Below are 19,750 nucleotides of genomic sequence, written 5' to 3' on the forward strand. Positions count from 1 at the left end.
GACCAGATTGATATGTATGGTTGTGAGAGAGTATAAGATGTGGTTATATGAGGCGGTTGTTAGTAGTTGAGTATTAATGGTATGGTTATAATTGGCAGGAGGTGATGGATATGCGAATGGGAGAATATGTTATGAGGGGTATACGAGTTAACCTCGGTTGAGAGGTAACTTTTATCAGGTGGTAACTTACGTGATCAGGATTGACTGGTTGGATGTGATTATGGGTCTATGTTATATATAAATGTTTGTGTGAGGTTCCGACCTCACAAGAAGTGGTATGGTGTGATAATTATAAAGTTGTTATCTGAATGTTCTGTAATATATGTTGGACACGGTAATTTAATTGAATGATATTCAAAAAGGTAATAATTTGAGTGATCTGGCATGACTCGTTATACTGGTATGTATTCATGATACATGTTAATCTGTGATATGGTAAGGGGATGATATTCATGAGGTTATTATCTGTTTAATTCATATAATATGTTGCGTTGTGATTTAGTAAAGTGGATTTGAGTAAGTTTTTCTTGTCCGAGAAGTTATGTTGAGTCAGTGCTTATGGGATTGTGTATGTTGTGATGTCTATCGGTGTGGTTGTGGTGCTTCGGGTGGTAATCCGGGCACGGTACTTGATGCGTGTCTAAAATATGATGTTTCACACTTTATTCTACACGCATTTCAGAGCTCAAATGTGCAATATGTGCCATTATTTCCCTATTTTCCTCTACTTTCGTGTTTTTGTCCATTATTGCAGAAATGTGAAGAATTCAGCGGAAATCGAGCTAAATCCGTCCCCGAGTACGATGTATTGCATTTGACATGGAGTATTGACTCGAGGAATGAGCTTGGTGCGCGTTTCAAGGCCTAAAGATAGCAAAAGCAAGGGTGCGTACGAGTTTAACAAGCAAAGGAGGATTTCACGATATTGCAGCCCCATTCAGATGGCTATATCTCGAGTTGTATATCTGATAATCGAGTGATTCCAATTAGAGATGAAAGCTTATCCTCTTAGCTTTCCAACGCCGCATAGAACGCCTGATTTGACCAAGTAACGAAGAAATGGCAGCTGTTTTAAGATCGGTGCGCGCTGCAGGAATCGTCAGAATGCAATTCTGTACAGCACTCTTGGTCGATCGACTGACATGCATGGTCGATCGACCAACATACGAGCTGATGCGTGAATTAAACTTATAGATCGAGAATTCCAAAGCCCATTGTGATTAGGTTTAGGAATGAAGGTTACGCAGGATTATTCCTATAAAACATAACCTTAGTTTTCAGAATATTCATCCAGTTTTTATCATTCAGTTCTTAGATACAATTCAATCATTCATTAGTTTAGTTTAGCTTTCGTCAATAAAATTTACTTTTCGCATTAAGCTTTGGTTCTTTCCTCTTCAGTTCTTCGTACGGTATTCTTCTTTTTTCTTTGTTAAATTTCATTACTTTAATTCTTCCGTAGTTTAGAATTGCTAGATAGGATCCCAAAGCCAATTTATTGTTTATGTTAATTATTTTCTTTGCCGTTTCAAGCATGAATCCGTTAGTTAATCTTATTGTTAAAGTTATTGTTTTTACCCTTAGCATGAGTAGCTAATTCTATAGTGCTAGGATGTAGGCGAGTTGTAGCATAGGCGGCATTAGATTATACACGGACTGAACCCGCGTGTTGGTCGATCGACTGACATTGTTGGTCGATCGACTGACCTTGTAAGGTTATCCTTCGTTTTAATTGATTTTAACGTTGTATTTAATGATTCTAATGCATGCGACCAGTTAGATACCCCTTTTATGACTGACCCATTAGATCGAAAGATAGGGAAAGTTATTTGACCATCAATTAAATCGACTAAACTGTGCCAAGATCGAAAGATAGGTATAGTTTGGACCATTAGTCACTTTTCAGGACGAAAGTTAGTATTAGTGACATTAGGGACCTATAGCGAGATCGAGAGATGCTATTTGTTAAGAGTGGACCGAGAGGACCTCTTTATTTCCCGCCTTACCTGAGTATGATTCAGACCGACTTAGTTCGCTGCCGCCGAAGCTATAATGACCCGATCATCCTAGTACCCTTCTTTTATCTGTTTAATCCATCTTTTTAGTTTATTTTCCTTTTATTGCTATTAGTTGTAGACCAATTCAAATCAACCCCCACATCTGTTACCTTAGACTGAACTTAGACAACTAGAATTTACAACTGCCTCCTTGTGGTTCGACCCTGTTACCACTAGCCTAGGTTAGTCTTAATAGGAAACTATAAATTTTATCTTTGGTACTCACAGCGACGGGTATCAAATTTTGGCGCCGTTGCCGGGGAGGCAGCGCTAGTTGTAGTTGTTTTTCATTTTAGTCTATTTTTTTCGCCTCAAGGGAAGACTGAGTACCTTGAGGCAGTTCTTACCATCTTCTTTAGTGTTGTTTTGTTAGGTCCTACGGGTCCTATCTGCAACACTTCAGAAGGATCCACACATGTTCCATTCTCAGGAGCAGCAGGTTCCATTTTGTGGGAGATGCGGCGGAGCGGGACATACATCTGATGCATGCGGGCACCCTAAGGAGAAGATGTTTGCTTTTCATCAACTTCAGCTCGACAATTCGTATAATTACGCTCCTACTTCACCGCATCAACCATATGAGCCTCCTTATGAAGCCCCACCACCATCCACTCCGTCACACCAAGAGTTGAAAAACGAAGTTGCAGAGTTGACGAGTCTAGTGCAGCTGCTTATGGTGGAGGTACAGAAAAGCAATGCGGCGAATCAGGCCTTAATCACGAAGCTGATATCTCAAATTGCTACATTGGATCAAAATGCAGCTGAGATACCGAGTCAATTTCACTCTCTCGAATCGTATTGAGACCGTACATGCAATGACGCCGAGGAGTGGGTCCGCTCTCGATGAACCCGAGAAAGTCGCTGAAAAAGGGAAGAAGAAAAAGGGCGAGAAAAAGATGATCGCGGTAATCACGGTCGATCGACCACATCACCCGGTCGATCGACCCCACGACATACATCGCTCATCGTTTCTGTAGAAGTCGCCGATCGATCGACATGCATGGTCGATCGACTGACGACGCTGCTGTAGGTGAGTCTTTTCGTCCTCCAATGCCAGAGAACTTGAGGGATCACTTATTTCGGGGTACGATAACTCCGAATTCATTGAGGCAAGACCCGAGTACTGATGGGTCAGTCTCGGTTCCCAAGTATGACCCGATGTCGATTAATGGGTCATTTCTGAGACGGTCTGAGGAAGGTTCGAGCTTCAACAAAGAGAAGGTGGTGGATTTTCAGCCTAAATCCATTGATGCCGGTATAAGAGACCTAGAGGAGAGGGCTAAGCTACTTCCGATGACCCCATATCCGGAGAGGCTAGTACCAACGAAGGATGAGGTATATTTTGAAAAATTTAAAAATGTCATTCATGGTCTTAATGTGCAAGTACCTTTTCTTGAGTTGGTAAATCAAGTTCCCGCTTACATGAAATTCATGAAGCAGCTTTTAAATAAGAAGCGGAAACTTGATAGGGTCGAGTCTCATTAATTTGATCAAGAATCTAGCTCTTATTTGACTCACACCGCCCCACACAAGTTAGGCGACCCGGTAGTTTTTCAGTCCCTTGTAATATTGGTACCTTCTCAATTGAGAAGGCATTATGTGATTTAGGGGCTAGTATTAGTGTCATGCCTTTGAGTCTTGCTAGGAGATTAGGATTGACTAGATTTCCGGTCACTAATATGACAGTGCAAATGGCTGATCATTCTGCGGTCCAGCCCGTAGGAGTCCTAGAGGATATTCCTATGCAAATAGGAAAATTCTTCTTCCCAGTTGACTTTATTGTGTTGGACATACCCGAGGATACCCATATCCCTATCATTTTGGGTAGACCCTTTCTGCACACTGCTGGTGCAGTTATTGATGTTGGCTCAGGGACACTAACCTTTAAGGTGGGGAAGCAGTCCATTAGTTTTGCCCAGACTTATAGGAAGAAAGATGCTATGTGTCCTGTCACTTGTAATGCGATTTCTACTCGTAAGTCTTATGTTGTAATTACTGACACTCCTCCTTCAATACCTGTGCCTATTCCTGTTATGACACCTCCGCCCCAGATTGGGAGCAATATGGAGGACAATTCTCTTGTTTTAGATATTACAGGAACCGGTTTGGGGAAGGAAGAGCCGCTGATCGCTCCAGCTGAGAAGGAGCCCATTGTTCAGAGAGGCGGTCTAGGATGTCTTAGTTATGGCACGGACGAGGAGCCAGATGAGGAGCCCAATAAGAAGGAGCCAGTCAAAATTTCGGAGTCGGATCTCGAGTGTGAGGAGCTAGAAGATGATGGCCATGCTTGGGAAGATGCTAGAGATGATCCATTGAGCATCCCAGTTGGAGTAGAGTGGAGCCCAGCTTCTGAGATGAGCACTGCGGAAGCTACTTCATGTAGACAGAAGCCTTGGTCGGAGATTTTCCGCAGTTTCCGTTGATCTATGCGTTTCTTAGACCTTTTTTTTTTAAAGACTCTTTACTGCTTTTAGACTTTTTATTGCTTTTGTGTGTGCGAAACTTCGCATTTATTTTTTGTTGCTTAGGATTTTACGCACTTTAGACTTTGCTTTGGGTTTTGCGCAAGTTTGGGCGCGTATTGTTGTGCATTTGCAGGTTTTTAGACCTCATTAGCTCAAGTTATTGAGCTAATACGAAGAAATAAGAAGTTGCAGCAGTGTTTTCAGTCGATCGACTGGCCTATGTGGTCGATCGACTGATGTGCAGGTTTCCAGAGCTACTGTTCATGCCCACCTGGTCGATCGACTGATCTTCTTGGTCGATCGACCACTGCTGCTGCTGTATTTGTTCTCGACCTTTCCCCTGCTGTGTTTGGTCGATTTGCGGAATTGAGGGAGTCTTCCCTCTACTTTATTTTCCGTCTTATTTCTGATTTCTTCCATATTCTTAATTATGCACAAAATACTGCCTCGAATTTGTCTTCTCGATTTTATGCGTGGTTTTTGTTTGTCTTTTCAGGTACCTATGGTAGCACTGCTGGCTACTGAAACCTCCTAGCTCACGCTGGTTTGGGGAGGTTTCCTTTTGCTGCGCTTAAAGTCTTGTGAGTTTCTGAGTCCTTACTTCCTGTCTTTTTAATTAATATTATCGCAAATCCCCATTTCCCTTGATTATTTTATTACATGATTTTGCACAATGGGGACATTGTGTGATTTGGTTTGGGGAAGGGTTTTGCATTGCATTCATATGTTTTATTGCATTTCTGTTTCACGTTTATTGCATTTCAGTTTGCATTTGTTTTTTCATTTCATATATATATACAAAATTTTAAAAAATTGAAAAATTAAAAAAAAAATTCAAAAATTCAAAAAATGCACGTTTATTTTAGCATATAGGTCGAGTCGGAACGGTAGTATTTCCATGATGATTTAGCATTTGCAACTGTTTCCGCCTGAGCCTTGCTAATTGACATGTTATTAGTAGAATCACATATGCATAGTCTACGAGTTTTCGTTAAAATATTATTTGCTGAACTTGAAACTTGACTTAAATTTTGGCAAACTACTTATATTTTCTGAGGTTTAGAGCTTATAACTGGTGACATTCATGACCAGTTTATTTAGGATGTGAGTAGTTACTCCTTATGAGACATGTTACATAAATTTGCATAAATATGAACTTAATCTGCTTAATACCTGTATGCATTCGGTTTGTGGTTTGTTGACACATGTGGTAGAGGTTTCCCTTTATTCGTTTTTCCCATGAGCCCCTCATAGCCAAATTTAGCCTTTTGTCCCTTAACTACATCCTATATTTAGCCTGCCTTTGTCAAGCTAGTAGTAGTAGTTTTTGGGAATATGTTTATTGCGGTTGGGTTATATGCTCTCATTGAGATGATGTTGGATGAAAAAATGAAAGAGGAAAAAGGTTTGAAAAGAAGAAAAGAAAGAAAAAAGAAAAAAATGAAAAAAATGATTCGAAAAAAGAGGTCAGTCGATCGACTGAACCAAGTGGTCGATCGACTGAGTACTGCAGAAGAAAAAGAAAATTCGAAAATCACATGCTACAATTGTTATGAGTTGGTGATTTACACTCCCATGTTGTATTTATATCATTTGGGGAGTTACATCTATTGGAGATTGTGAGTTTAGTGCTTGGTAATTAGCACCGGTTTTATTGAAAATTTTGAGCAAGAAGTTGGATGTTGTCATATGGTTTTGTTTAGGTACTAGCTTGGCCGCCTATACCTCCACATTCCCATAATTGTTTTGCCTCTTCTTACCCATAGCCTCACATATCCATATTTACCTCGGCATGTGTCATGGTCATTTGTTGGTTGGAATGCGTATGAACGGTTGTAGAGATTATTTTCATATTAGACTGCAGGCATGTTTTCATAGGTCGTAGTTAGGTGGGTGTCACTACAAAATTTACTTCTTTCTATCTTTTACATATTTTCACCTTGTGCTTCATTTAGTGATATGAGCGACCTGTGAGAGTCCGAATTGATAAGTCTCTATAGTTGACGGTTCAGCGGTTTTTGACAACTACATAACTCGTTTGCATGATTCACATTACTAATTGATTGTTTATTTGTAGCATTAAATTGGTTTAGGCTTTACATGTTGCATTTCGCTCTGAGATTGAACTCGTTCCATTAGGTTTTAGGATCGAGTCTAGTTCTTGCTTGGGGAAAAGCAAGGTTTGGTTTGGGGAGATTTGATGCGTGTCTAAAATATGATGTTTCACACTTTATTCTACACGCATTTCAGAGCTCAAATGTGCAATATGTGCCATTATTTCCCTATTTTCCTCTACTTTCGTGTTTTTGTCCATTATTGCAGAAATGTGAAGAATTCAGCGGAAATCGAGCTAAATCCGTCCCCGAGTACGATGCATTGCATTTGACATGGAGTATTGACTCGAGGAATGAGCTTGGTGCGCGTTTCAAGGCCTAAAGATAGCAAAAGCAAGGGTGCGTACGAGTTTAACAAGCAAAGGAGGATTTCACGATATTGCAGCCCCATTCAGATGGCTATATCTCGAGTTGTATATCTGATAATCGAGTGATTCCAATTAGAGATGAAAGCTTATCCTCTTAGCTTTCAAACGCCGCATAGAACGCCTGATTTGACCAAGTAACGAAGAAATGGCAGCTGTTTTAAGATCGGTGCGCGCTGCAGGAATCGTCAGAATGCAATTCTGTACAGCACTCTTGGTCGATCGACTGACATGCATGGTCGATCGACCAACATACGAGCTGATGCGTGAATTAAACTTATAGATCGAGAATTCCAAAGCCCATTGTGATTAGGTTTAGGAAAGAAGGTTACGCAGGATTATTCCTATAAAACATAACCTTAGTTTTCAGAATATTCATCCAGTTTTTATCATTCAGTTCTTAGATACAATTCAATCATTCATTAGTTTAGTTTAGCTTTCGTCAATAAAATTTACTTTTCGAATTAAGCTTTGGTTCTTTCCTCTTCAGTTCTTCGTACGGTATTCTTCTGTTTTCTTTGTTAAATTTCATTACTTTAATTCTTCCGTAGTTTAGAATTGCTAGATAGGATACCAAAGCCAATTTATCGTTCATGTTAATTATTTATTTAATTAATTCAAGTATGAATTCGATCGCTTTATTAGTTAAGTTTATTGCTGTTATTGTCAATATCATGAGTAGCTAAATCACCATTGCTAAGATGTAGGGGATCTATGGCGTAGATGGCAATAAAATAGGTGACCCCGCATTAGGGCTTGGTCGATCGACTAGCTTAACTAGTCGATCGACTAAGCCGGTTGGTCGATCAACTGGGGTAGCTGGTCGATCGACTGACTTCGTGTTTGATTAGCATTGTTTGATTCGTTAAGTGCAATTTTTAGCAATGAGACCGAGAGGAGACTTGTTAGATGCTTAGTTTTGACCAATCCCATAGACCGAGAGATAGGGAAGGGCATTAATTAACGAATTAAGACGACTAAATTGCTGAGATCGAGAGATAATGTAATTTAGGCTTTAGGAATCACTAACCGGAGCGAGAGCTAGCATTAGTGAGACTTAGGGACTAGTGGCATAGGCCGAAAGGAGCTACTAGTTAACACTGGACCGAGAGGACATGTTATACCCAACTTACACGACTGTATTTCGGACTTACCTAGGATTATGTGCCATCGAAGCTATAGTGAACCGACCATCTTAGCTCCTTTTTATCATTCGCTTATTCCTGTTTTTATTACTTGCCTTTTTACTTTTGCATTTAGACTTAGATTCAATTCAAATCAAACCCCCCAGTAATTCATAGACTGAAATAAAGACAATTGGAACTCCCTACCTCCCTGCGGATCGACCCTTACTACCGCTTGCTAGTTGTAGTTTGGAAATTATAAATATTATTTTTGATACTTACTTCGACAGGTATCAGTACTTAGTGTTGTGATGCAGATATTTTCGCACTGCGGTGTGGCTGTTGGTGGCGGTTTTGCGATGCCGTCACCGGTTGTGGTGGAGTAGGCGAGATGATTATGATACGAGTTTTCGAAAGTACATACCAGTTAAACATAGATTGTTGTTTTGTTTGTCATTTTGTTCCTTGTGAGTTTTGGTTGAACATGTAGACTGTTGTTTTGTTTGTTGATGTTTCTTACCAGTTTCAGTTTGGGAATGAGGGTAGAGTATGATATGAAAGAGAGTTGTATATGTTTTCGTTGTTGTCATGGTATAGTGACATTCTGTTGATGGGACACAGTTGTCAGAAGTTGTTACAGTACTTTTGATCTTGTTTTAAGATGAGGCTTTAGACATAGTCATGGTAAGTGATTGGTGGAACATGTGTTGTATTGATCTGGACACTGCAGGTGGTTCATAATCAGATTTTGGGACAGTGAGTGTAGGGTGTTGGGAATTAGTGTCATGTTAAGTTTTGTATGAGTTTTGCGGTAATGAAAGAAAAGAACTTGAGAATCTAGTGTGAGTGTATGTAATAATTGTGGATCGTGAGTTATGAGTATGGAAATGGTGCACGTATAGAGGATTATGTCGTTTTGGCGGTAATAGGGAACAAGTGAAGTTTTGGGTTAAGCTAAGGATTTTGTGGTATAGGTTAGGTGGTGTGACGAGTGAAGCGAAGTATGAGAGCTGTTTAAGTAAGAGAGCCTTGGGAATAGGAATGGTTATAAGTGTGAGGGTATAGGCGGTTATCTTTGACATGTGATGGTGATGAGAATAATGAGAAGATATAGCTAAGGATATAGTATTAGTGAGTTACGAGGACGTAACATTTATCTTAAGAGGAGTAGGATGCGATAAAAATGAAGTTGTATATATTGTGGTTGATGTTGTTAAAAGGCCATTGCCGTGCTTGTAGTAGTGTGATGTTTAGGAGTGTGAGAATATTTCACTAGTGTTGACAGTTGGATGATGAGGTTATGAGTGTGAGTAAACTTCGAGGACGAAGTTCCTTTTAAGGGTGGTAGAATGTAACATTCCGTTTGATGTCTATGAGTGTCTTGATATTGGATTTGGTAGTGGATGATATATTATGGAGCTAGCAGCGTTAGTGGATGGTAGTTGGTAGTGTATGGAGTTAGTGTCGGGAGAGTTTATGATGTAGTTAATATGACATCGTGAGCGATGTGTGGAGGTAGGAATAGTTGGTGGAGTTGGTGTTAAGAGTTCATGATTTCATGTTTTATAAGTTGAGTTTTGTTTCGAGTTCTTAGTAGCTTTGTTGCGTCTTGACCGATTAGTATGTTTGTTTTTATGTATGGGTTGAACTTCGGGGACGAAGTTCTTTTTAAGGAGGGAAGACTGTAATACTACGGTTTTATGAGTCTCTGGGTACTCTATCGAGTAGGCCTTACTCTGTCGAGTAAGGGTGAGTTGCGTTTTAAAAATAGTTTCTGACCTGTTGGGTACTCGATCGAGTAACCTTGATACTCGATCGAGTAAGGGGGCACTCGATCGAGTACCTCAGCTACTCGATCGAGTAGCCTGGTTTACGGGTAATGTTTTGACGGGTTTTATTAATAATGCGGGAATGATATATAAGGCTTTCGTCACTTTTCTCAAAACACTTTTACAATCTAAAAACCTTCAAGAGAATATTAGAAGTTACGTTGAATCATCCTCGCCGCATTATTAGCAAATCCCGGAGCTAAAAGTGTCGGATCCTGTCGTTCTTTACATCTTTATGATCTTTGCGTCGAGGGTAAGATCTACGTACCGTTTTTATAGTGTTTCGTTAAAGTTGGTTAAACCCTAATATTGGGATTTGGGGGTTTTGTTGTATTTCGTGATTGGTAGTGATTATATGTTTGTATGTTAGGAGGAGGATTCGTAGAAGAAGCCTTTTGATATCAGCTGTTGAGACCGTCTGATTGTGTTGCTTTCCAAGTAGGGTTTCCCTACTCAGTATTAGTCCCATGATGCATTGTTGGTGTTTTGTGATTGTTGAATATTATCGTATTCGTATTGTGACGGTCGTTGGTTTTGATTGCTGGTTAATGGTTGTGATTGTTTGTCTGTGGTTCTCGAGATGCGTTCTCGGCTGAGTGGAGTCACTTGCGGGAGTGGCTTCACGCCCTAGTTTCGCCCTTCGTGGAACCCGCCACGGAAGGGGATGTGCACATTAATGGGACAGGGTTATCGCTCGGTATGATGAGCGGGGCTTAGGTGGGAACGGCTGCGGTCCCCCACTGGCAGGGCTGGTCCAGTGGACAGTCGGTGACGGAGATTGATTGGAGTGGGTGTGATTGTGTGTGTGACCGTTTGAGCTGTGTTGTTTGTTGTGTTGTTGGATTATATAAATTGTGTGATTAGTACTGACCCCGTTTAAATGTTTTAAAAACTGTGGTGATCCATTCGGGGGTGGTGAGCAGTTATTGAGCAGGTATGATATGACGCGTATGGGATAGCCGGGATGAGTCATCACGTGGCAGTTAGAAGTCTTCCGCTGTGTCAGACGATGTTTTATAGCTTTGATAGTTTTAGCAGTAGACCGTCTGAGAATCGTGTATTTCTTTTTATCAGTTTTGGAGTTGGTATGTAATCACTTTAAACATTAATTACTTTTAAGTATGTTTCGTTATTGTCTTATGATTATCATTGCCTCGGAAAACCGAGATGGTAGCACTTCCATGCCTTAATTAAGTGGTCCTGGTAAGGCATTTGGAGTATGGGGGTGTTACATCCACAAACAACAACGGGGTCAGTATTACTCAATCAATATAAGACAAACAAACGAGATAACTAGCTGATCATCCTCCAACCCCAGTCTCCCGATCTCACACAGTAACCGACTACACACCAAAGTGTGTAGCCCCGCCATTACCCATCGCAACAGTAATCCTCGCCGCCGATGGGTGACCGCAGATCGCTCCCACCTAGTCCAGCTCATCAACGAGCGACTAACAATCCCTGTCCCTTAATGTGCACATCCCCTCCCGTGGCGGGTTCCACGGAGGGCGAACTAGGGTGTGAAGCCACTCCCGCAAGTGACTCCACCACAATCACAATCACACAACATCACAGCCGTCACAACATCTCCACACCAACACCGTCACCACAATACCCATACTCCGATGATCAGCAGATAACAATATTTACAAAACAAACATGTCTTAACAATGAATAGTAAACTGAGTAGGAAAACCCTACCTTAGCAATCAACAGTAAAACGAAACTCGGACAATCAGAAAGGCTCCTCTACGAAGTCTTCTCCTATACAATAATCACATACACAATTACACATTGCACAACCCCCATAACCCCAATTTCATAAATACGATGATCCCAAACGAATACAAATAACATGGAGATGAAACTTACCAACAGTAGAACAAGAGATTATATGCAAAGACCGCGACAATTGCACACACCACGAGATTAGAGGATGATTAGGGAGTAATTAGGGTAATCGTAAAATGATGAGGTTTGAGAAATGTTTTAGAAACTGACGCGGGATATAAAAATAACCCTAAACATTTCCTAATCAAACCGTCAAAATACACTTCGCCAGACCGGATACTCGGTCGAGTAAAGTGTATACTCGGCCGAGTATCCTCTACTCGGTCGGGTATTCATTATACTCGGCCGAGTATTCCTCGGCAGAACCAAAACAGACTATAACAACAGCACTACTCGGCCGAGTAGGCTCTACTCGGTCGAGTAGTCACCAAAGAAAATCCGTAGTATTACACAGAATTTGGCTTGATTTCACTCCTCTTGGGCCAACAACCTGCAAAATGCATAGTACGACCGAAGTAACCGAAAACAAGGGAGAATGGTAGCTTATGATACCCAAAATAGCATAATAATGCGTGCAAAAGAGTAAAGTAAACGTATGAAAAAGGCACGCATCAGTATTGTTGCACCCGTCTTCATCGCCTTAACAACAAAAGAAAATGGTGAGAATATAACATAAGCATCATTATCACGACACAATTTCGATATTGATAAAATATTACGGGATATTTTCGGAACATGTAAAAAATTATTAACTTTTAATGAAGTATTAGGCAGTGTAAAAGAACCTATATTGGCGATGTTAAGACTAGAGCCGTCTCCAATGATGAGGTCATCGGTTCCTAGGTAGGCCGAGTGAAAAGCAAGGGTATCCAAGTCGTGGGTGACATGGTGCGATGCACCACTGTCAAGGAGGTAGTTGGGGTTGGGAGTGGTGGTACCGTGGGTGGCCGAATGTGCCTGGGGTGGGTTTTGGTGTTGGTGGGTCGGTGGTTCGGGAAAAACGATGGTGGGAAAGAGCTTGTGGAATAATGGGCAATCCGCGATAACGTGGCCCACCTGGCGGCACCACTGACATCGACCCTTAACGTGGCCCACCTGGCGGAATAATAGGAATATTTATAATAGTTGGGCCTCAACCATCACCTTAAGGTTTTGGTTAAGATGGTTCATCTATCGTGGTATCAGAGCCAGTGTGACCGAAGGTCATAGGTTCAAATCCTGGCAACCTCAAAACTCCTCAAAAACTCGAAGTGGAAACCCAGCACACGGTATGGGGGAGCCGGTGCACAACTAACCACTCTTCAAGCCCAACGGACATTTGAGTGAGGGAGCGTAATAGGAATATTTATAATAGTTGAACTTCAACCATCACCTTAAGGTTTTGGTTGAGATGGTTCATCTATCATGGTATCAGAGTCAGTATGACCGAAGGTCATGGGTTCAAATCCTGGTAACCTCAAAACTCCTCAAAAACTCGAAGTGGAACCTTAAGGTTTTGGTTGAGTTGCTTCATCTATCAATAAGATTTCTCATACAACTATTATTGAAAGGAAGAAATTTGCCTGGTTTTGGTTGAGTTGCTTCATCTATCAATAAGATTTCTCATATACAACTATTATTGAAAGGAAGAAATTTGCCTCGAAATAAGTTGGAGAATTTGACAAGAACAGGCTTGCAAGTTGCACTTTCACCTATTTAAGAACAAAACCTTTCCATCTTCTTCATTCATTACAACACAATTTACAAGCTAAAATCATCTTCAAACTAAACTTCAAGGCACACAGTCAAGGTAATTTCATTTTTATCTTGCTTATCCATTTTATTTTCTGAATATATTATGGTCGTATTTTGAGTGTTTTATCACTCAAATAAATGAATAATACCTATATTTTGCCTTTATTTTTTATTTTATTTTTAATAAAATGTTGATCTTGCATGCAATGACAAAATTCATACCTTAATAATCTTGTTTATCAAGCTTGCTAAAAACCCTATTTATCAAATGTTTTTTTATTACCTTTTTAATGGTAAAATGTTAGCTAAACAACTGGGTATATTGATGATCACAAATTCTTAATTAAATAATGTTAAAAAGGAAAGGGGTTTTTGCTTGTGATAGTCACAAGCAAGATTTGCTAATTGATAATTGGGGTTGTTCGTTATTTGATTGTGGATTAATGATTTCCATTGCTTAATTACTGAACTTGCATAAGATTTTTTTTTTTTTTTTGATTTCAGTGATTAAATTATTTTGTTAATTCATATAGTAAATGCTAAAATTAGTGTATTATGTTTGATTTAGAGTTTTGCATGTCGGAGTTGGAATATGAAAGGAGTTGAGATCATCTGTCCGGCTGTCCCATTTTGAGCACCGCCTCGTATTTCACTTGTTTTTCATTTTGACACAACACTTCTAGGTAAATAATATAGTGGTAACTGATAAACTATACTATATCAGTGATGTGCCAAAAGGAAAACGGGAATGGAACGAATGAGTATAGTTATATTTTGATTCTTTAGAAATAAAATAATGTACGCGTGGTTATACCATATTTCAGCCTTCAATCCTGCATTACATTACAGGTTGAGCCTTGTAAAGACAATGAGACCACCTATGAAGCTCGGTAAACATGAAGAAGACCCGATAAGTAAGGATCGTTTGGATAGGATCAGCAATTTACCTGATGAACTACTTGGTCACCTGCTTTCCTTTTTGCCAACACGGTCTGCCGTGAGAACAAGTACTGTATCAACCAGATGGCGCTACCTTTTTACTTTAACGTCTAGTCTTTCTTTTGATGATGCATCGTGTTTTAGTCTTCCGGGAAGAAATGAGGTTGTAGAAGCAACTCGAAAGTTTAAGCTGTTTGTTGATAAAGTTTTGGAATTGCACCAAATCTCACCCATCAACAAATTTACTTTACTTTGTAAATGCACCTATGATAATTCCAATTTGAATCGCTGGATTAATGTTGCGGTACAAAAGGGTGTTCAAGAGCTTCATTATAAGTTTCTCGATCAGGGTGATTATTGTTTGCCTGAAGTTTCCTTCATGTGTGAAACACTAGTAAGTTTGACAATATCAAGTTTTCACAATCTCTTCCAAACTCCTCCATCAGTCTCGTTGCCGATTCTGAAGATTCTTAATCTGGATAGGATCATATTCACTGATTTTAATTCTATGGAAAGATTGTTCTATAGCTGTGAATCGCTTGAAGAATTGACTCTCGAGTGTTGCGGCTGTGACGCTCATGGTCATGCTATCTATCGTACTGGAATACTCAAAGTTTTAGCAGTGGAACGGTGCAGCTTTCGACTTGGTACATTTGAGATTGATGCCCCTAATCTCGCATATTTAACTTACAGTTCAAATTTTGGTGTAAAAATTGTTCCGTCGTGGAAATATTCGTGCTCTTTTATCCAGGCAGAACTAAGCTTTAAGTGCTATACATATGATGATTATGATGCTAGTGAGGATTCAGTCGAGTATGACCGCGAACTTCTAAAAGCCGCTGCCTATAAAGCCATAAAATTATCTTTTGAAATGGACTCACAAATGGTATGTGTTTTTTATACATATGATTTGTATTTGCATTGAGAGTAATATGCAATGACAGCTACCTCGCTATTAATAGGGCGTAAACAGTTTATGAAGTCGTTTTCCTTTATTAGGTCAGAATCAGGAGTAAAAGAAAATAGTGTCTCTGGGTTCGTTGAAAATGGAAACATATTTTTAACGCTCTTTAAAATTTTATGGTGCAGACTCTTCACACTTTGGGTGGCGACGAACTGATGCCTTATTTTCATAGCCTGTCGAGATTACGGCTATCAGACTGTCCTTACGATTCATGGAAATATGTGACAAGCTTGATTGACAAATCTCCTCAACTTGAAACTGTCATCTTTGGATCGGTTAGCATCACCTAATAATATAGCTTTATTAGTTTATAACTATAAAAGTTCTTATGCTAGGCCGTCTTACACAAGTGTGTAAAATGGATGTTTTTTTTTCTCACTTCATGAATTTGTTATCCAGGGATTTCATTGCTGCCAATGTTCATCAGGACATTACTATCCGGATCGATGCGCCTGTAACTACCAGTCACCTTCAGACATCCCTCTAGAGGCTCTAGTCCCTTTTTCGTGTCACGCCCAAGTGATTGAAGTGCGCAACTTTTGTGGGCATAAGAATTCCTTGTCACTTATGGGGCATCTTCTTAGAAATGCTAGTGTTCTTAAGAGGTTGGTCGTCTTTACAATCTGCCATTTTAATCCGAATCCGGAGGAGGAACTGAAGATTATCAATGACTTGTTGATGCTTCCAAGGGCTTCGTTAGATTGCTGTCTAGAAATAAACAAGGTCGTCGTCCCTAGCTTTCATTGCATGTCTTATGTAGAAGTTCCTCTATGTAGAAGTTCCTCAGTAGTGAGAAATTTGGTGCGTAAGGGAGTCACTGATGCAATTTCCCTCATTTTGATGGATATGGAATGGAGTGAAACATAGGGCTGTATGTTTATTGAACCATTCTATCCATTTTCTTATATCTATTATGTTTATTAATGTTGAACCATTTTACGCAATTTAATTTCTCTTCTTCTTTTTCTTGTTCTTTCACTGTCTTCGTCTTCCTTGTGTGATTAGAGAATTCTGAAACAAATTATGTCTATTAGAACTGGGTGTTTTTCTAACTAGCCTAAGACCACTTGACTCGAAATTTAAATTGACTATTATTTCTAGTGTACTATTATATAAAGTCCTTCGTGATAGATGAACCATCTCAACCAAAACCTTATAATTATTCCTATTACGCTCCCTCACTCAAATGCCCGCTGGGCTTGAAGAGTGGTTAGTTGTGCACCGGCTCCTCCGTACATGGGCTTGAAGAGTGGTTAGTTGTGCACCGGCTCCTCCGTACCGTGTGCTGGGTTTCTACTTCGAGTTTTTGAGGAGTTCTGAGGTTGCCAGGATTTGAACCCGTGACCTTCGGTCACACTGGCTCTGATACCATGATAGATGAACCATCTCAACCAAAACCCTAAGGTGATGGTTAAAGCCCAACTATTATAAGTATTCCTATTACTTCGTGGAACGGCTCATACTCGCTTGTCAAGTCAAAGCTAAAACTCAAATACGATTCGCATGATGATACTACTTACGACTCATTCGTGTATGACCAAGAGTTATTGGTGTGCGTTCAGCTTGGTAGAATGTCCAGTAGTTCAGTCATAACAAGTCATGCAATAAGTAAATGCTGAGCTGCTGTCACAACAGGTTGTTACGATAAAGCACAAAGTTGTTGTAACTTATTTACATTGCTAACCTCACCCTACGTGTTGCACATTAGTTTACAGAAGATAAAACACTGGAGGTTATTTATTTTCAGAAGCTCATATGGACTTCTAAAAGCTGCTGCTGATAAAGCCACTGTATTACGTATTATGATTGGCGCAACAGAGGTACATATACTATTTGTATTGTCTCATGTTTTCATCTTTTTTTGTTCGTTCTACAGCTTCTTATGACACTAGATGATCATAAGTAAAGACCTGATTTCATAGACTCTGAAGGTTACATCTTATTACTCTCTTGAGTCGGTAAATTTACTCTATATGCTCTTGTTTCTCGTAAGTGTTAATAGTCTCGAGAAATATTGCATGCTATGCTTTGTTAGTTTGTTATTCATACTTGTTTCTAATTAATTATCATGTTATCCTCAGAGTTCAGCATTTGATTGTGGATTTACAATTTCCATTGTTTAACACTTTATTTACTTAATTACCGTGGTTGAGATCATACTTGTGATTTGAGTGTACTGTCTGTGTTGGAAAAGGAAACAAGTGCTTAATTACCATGGTTGCTTAGTTATCAGCTCCTTTCGGATGTGATGTATACTAGAATAGTGATAAACTATACTATATCGGTGATGTGTCAAAAGGTAAAGGGGCGGGACACATCATCAACCAATTTTATGGCAGATCGTATAAAGGAGTCGTACCATGGAAGATTGGTGAGAGTCAACCAGGATTATTATATTTGATGGAAAGTATTAATAAGTTATTAAGAAGCATGTGGAATCCTACACAATTAGGCAATCAGGTTTTTGGTCAACATCTGAATTCTGAAGAGACAGAACATCAACAGTAAACTGGTAATATCTCCTTTTTCTTGATGCCCTTTTTGTTCAATAGTTTTGAAATGTGATACTGATTACTCCCGATCTGTCCCGATAATGTGAATATAAAAGGTAAACAAATGGCCGAGACAACGGAGTAATAATTTTCATTGTTGGAGAATTACTTGGCTTAATTATTGTGCTTGAATGAGATTTACCTCTGATCCCTTTATCTCAATAATTACTTTGCTTAATATGGAGTAATTTTCATTGTTCGAAAATTGCTGAAAGTCGACCAGGGTTAGTTTGGAAAGGATTCTTGTGAGTTGAGTTTGTCTCATACTATTTGAAATCGGAATAAATTTCATATAAGGTTAATTCATACTCAATATATAAAAGCTGAATTTGTGTCTTAATGTTTTTATTTTTTGTTGAAGTTTAAATTGGAATAAGGGGTTAAGAGTCTCTATCTGATTTTGTACACCATCTCAGATCTCCCTCGCTTTTCCTCTTGACACGTCACAAATATGATTGGAACGGAGGGAGGACTATCTTAGTGATATGTCAAAAGGGGAGGCGGGTTGGGACACATGTTCTAGTTGTAGGGGGAAGGGGGCTTGTTAATGAATGAGTACAGACGGGAAAAGTGATAAATCACCCGTCGATCTAGTGCACAAACATGATTATCACTTATTTGTGCTAGCATCTTTCAGGTACATTCCTGTAAAGACCATGAGACCATCAAAGAAACTTGGTAATCATGTAGGAGACCCAATAAGTCGGAATTGTTTGGATCGGCTAAGTAGTTTATCTGCTGATATTCTTGGTCACATGCTTTCATTTCTGCCAACAAGGTCTGCTGTGAGCACTAGTATTCTATCAACCAGATGGAGATACCTTTTTACATTGACGACTTGTCTGTCTTTTGATGATGCACCATGTTCTGGTAAGCCGGGTACAAACGGCAGAGTAAAAGCAACTAGAAGATTTAAGAAGTTTGTTAATAAAGTGCTGAAATTGCACAAAATCTCACCAATACAGAAATTTAGTCTAGTCTGTCAAAACACCTATGATGCTTCAGTTTTGAATCGATGGTTTAGTTTTGCGTTACAAAAGGGCGTTCAAGAGCTTCATTACCAGCTATGTATCCAAACAGCTATGTATCCAAACAGACTGCGTGCCTGATTCTGATGGCTTCTTCATGAGTGAAACACTTGTGAGTTTGAAGATGATAGGTCGTTGGTACTATGCTATAAAAATTCCAATATCAGCATGGTTGCCAAAACTGAAGATCCTTCACCTAGATCGCTTTGTCCTACTTGATTTTAATTCCTTGGAAAGATTGTTTTCTAGTTGTGCATTGCTTGAAGAATTGACTCTCAAAACTTGCGAGTGTGATTATGACGGTCATGTTATTCATCGCACTAGAATGCTCAAAGTTCTAACAATAGAACTTTGTTCTTTTCCCTTGGGTACATTTGAGATTGACGCCCCTAATCTGGCATATTTAACTTATAGTTTAAATATTGGTGTAAACATAGTTCCGTCATGGAAACATTCACACTCTTTTGTAAGAGCAGAGCTAACTTTCGGAGGCAGTACATATGATGATCTTGATAATAACTGGCAATCAATAAAGTATGACCGTGAACTTCTAAAAGCCGCTGCTTCTAAAGTCACAAAATTATGTTTTAAGATGGACTCAGTACAGGTATATAATGTACATATTTGTTAGCAACATATACTGGCTTTTTACAGATGGCGCATTCTGAGATTGCATTGAGGCCATGCAATGATTTTTCCTCTCAGTTATTTTTACTTGATTTCGTCAAAGGGTAGCGATTTTTTGGGTTCGTTGGAAATGGAAACATATTTTGATGATTCATAATATT

General features: G+C 39.4%; 1 protein-coding gene and 1 long non-coding RNA gene across 2 annotated transcripts; both read left to right on the top strand.

Moving 5' to 3' along the window:
• Positions 1-13,447: 13,447 nt before the first annotated feature.
• LOC141595082 (putative F-box/LRR-repeat protein At3g58880) lies at positions 13,448-16,316 on the top strand. Its single transcript, XM_074415055.1, has 4 exons — positions 13,448-13,534; positions 14,329-15,304; positions 15,508-15,657; positions 15,782-16,316. The coding sequence occupies exons 2-4, from the start codon at positions 14,348-14,350 to the stop codon at positions 16,247-16,249; spliced, it is 1,575 nt and encodes a 524-aa protein (XP_074271156.1). The 5' UTR covers positions 13,448-13,534; positions 14,329-14,347; the 3' UTR covers positions 16,250-16,316.
• Positions 16,317-17,086: 770 nt separating this feature from the next.
• Positions 17,087-19,511, top strand: LOC141595088 (uncharacterized). The gene is made up of 3 exons (XR_012522261.1): positions 17,087-17,202; positions 17,682-17,894; positions 18,572-19,511. It is a non-coding gene; the product is annotated as an uncharacterized LOC141595088 (long non-coding RNA).
• Positions 19,512-19,750: the final 239 nt, after the last annotated feature.

This window comes from Silene latifolia, chromosome 8, assembly GCF_048544455.1.
Source record: "Silene latifolia isolate original U9 population chromosome 8, ASM4854445v1, whole genome shotgun sequence".
Taxonomy (NCBI): domain Eukaryota; kingdom Viridiplantae; phylum Streptophyta; class Magnoliopsida; order Caryophyllales; family Caryophyllaceae; genus Silene; species Silene latifolia.

What these genes read in the sequence shown, in the direction of transcription:
- LOC141595082 (XM_074415055.1), top strand. Translation starts at nt 14,348, where the DNA reads ATGAGACCACCTATGAAGCTCGGTAAACATGAAGAAGACCCGATAAGT. An exon ending in TTGAAATGGACTCACAAATG is followed by an intron (nt 15,305 to 15,507) that starts GTATGTGTTTTT and finishes TTTATGGTGCAG; the next exon opens with ACTCTTCACACTTTGGGTGG. An exon ending in AAACTGTCATCTTTGGATCG is followed by an intron (nt 15,658 to 15,781) that starts GTTAGCATCACC and finishes TTTGTTATCCAG; the next exon opens with GGATTTCATTGCTGCCAATG.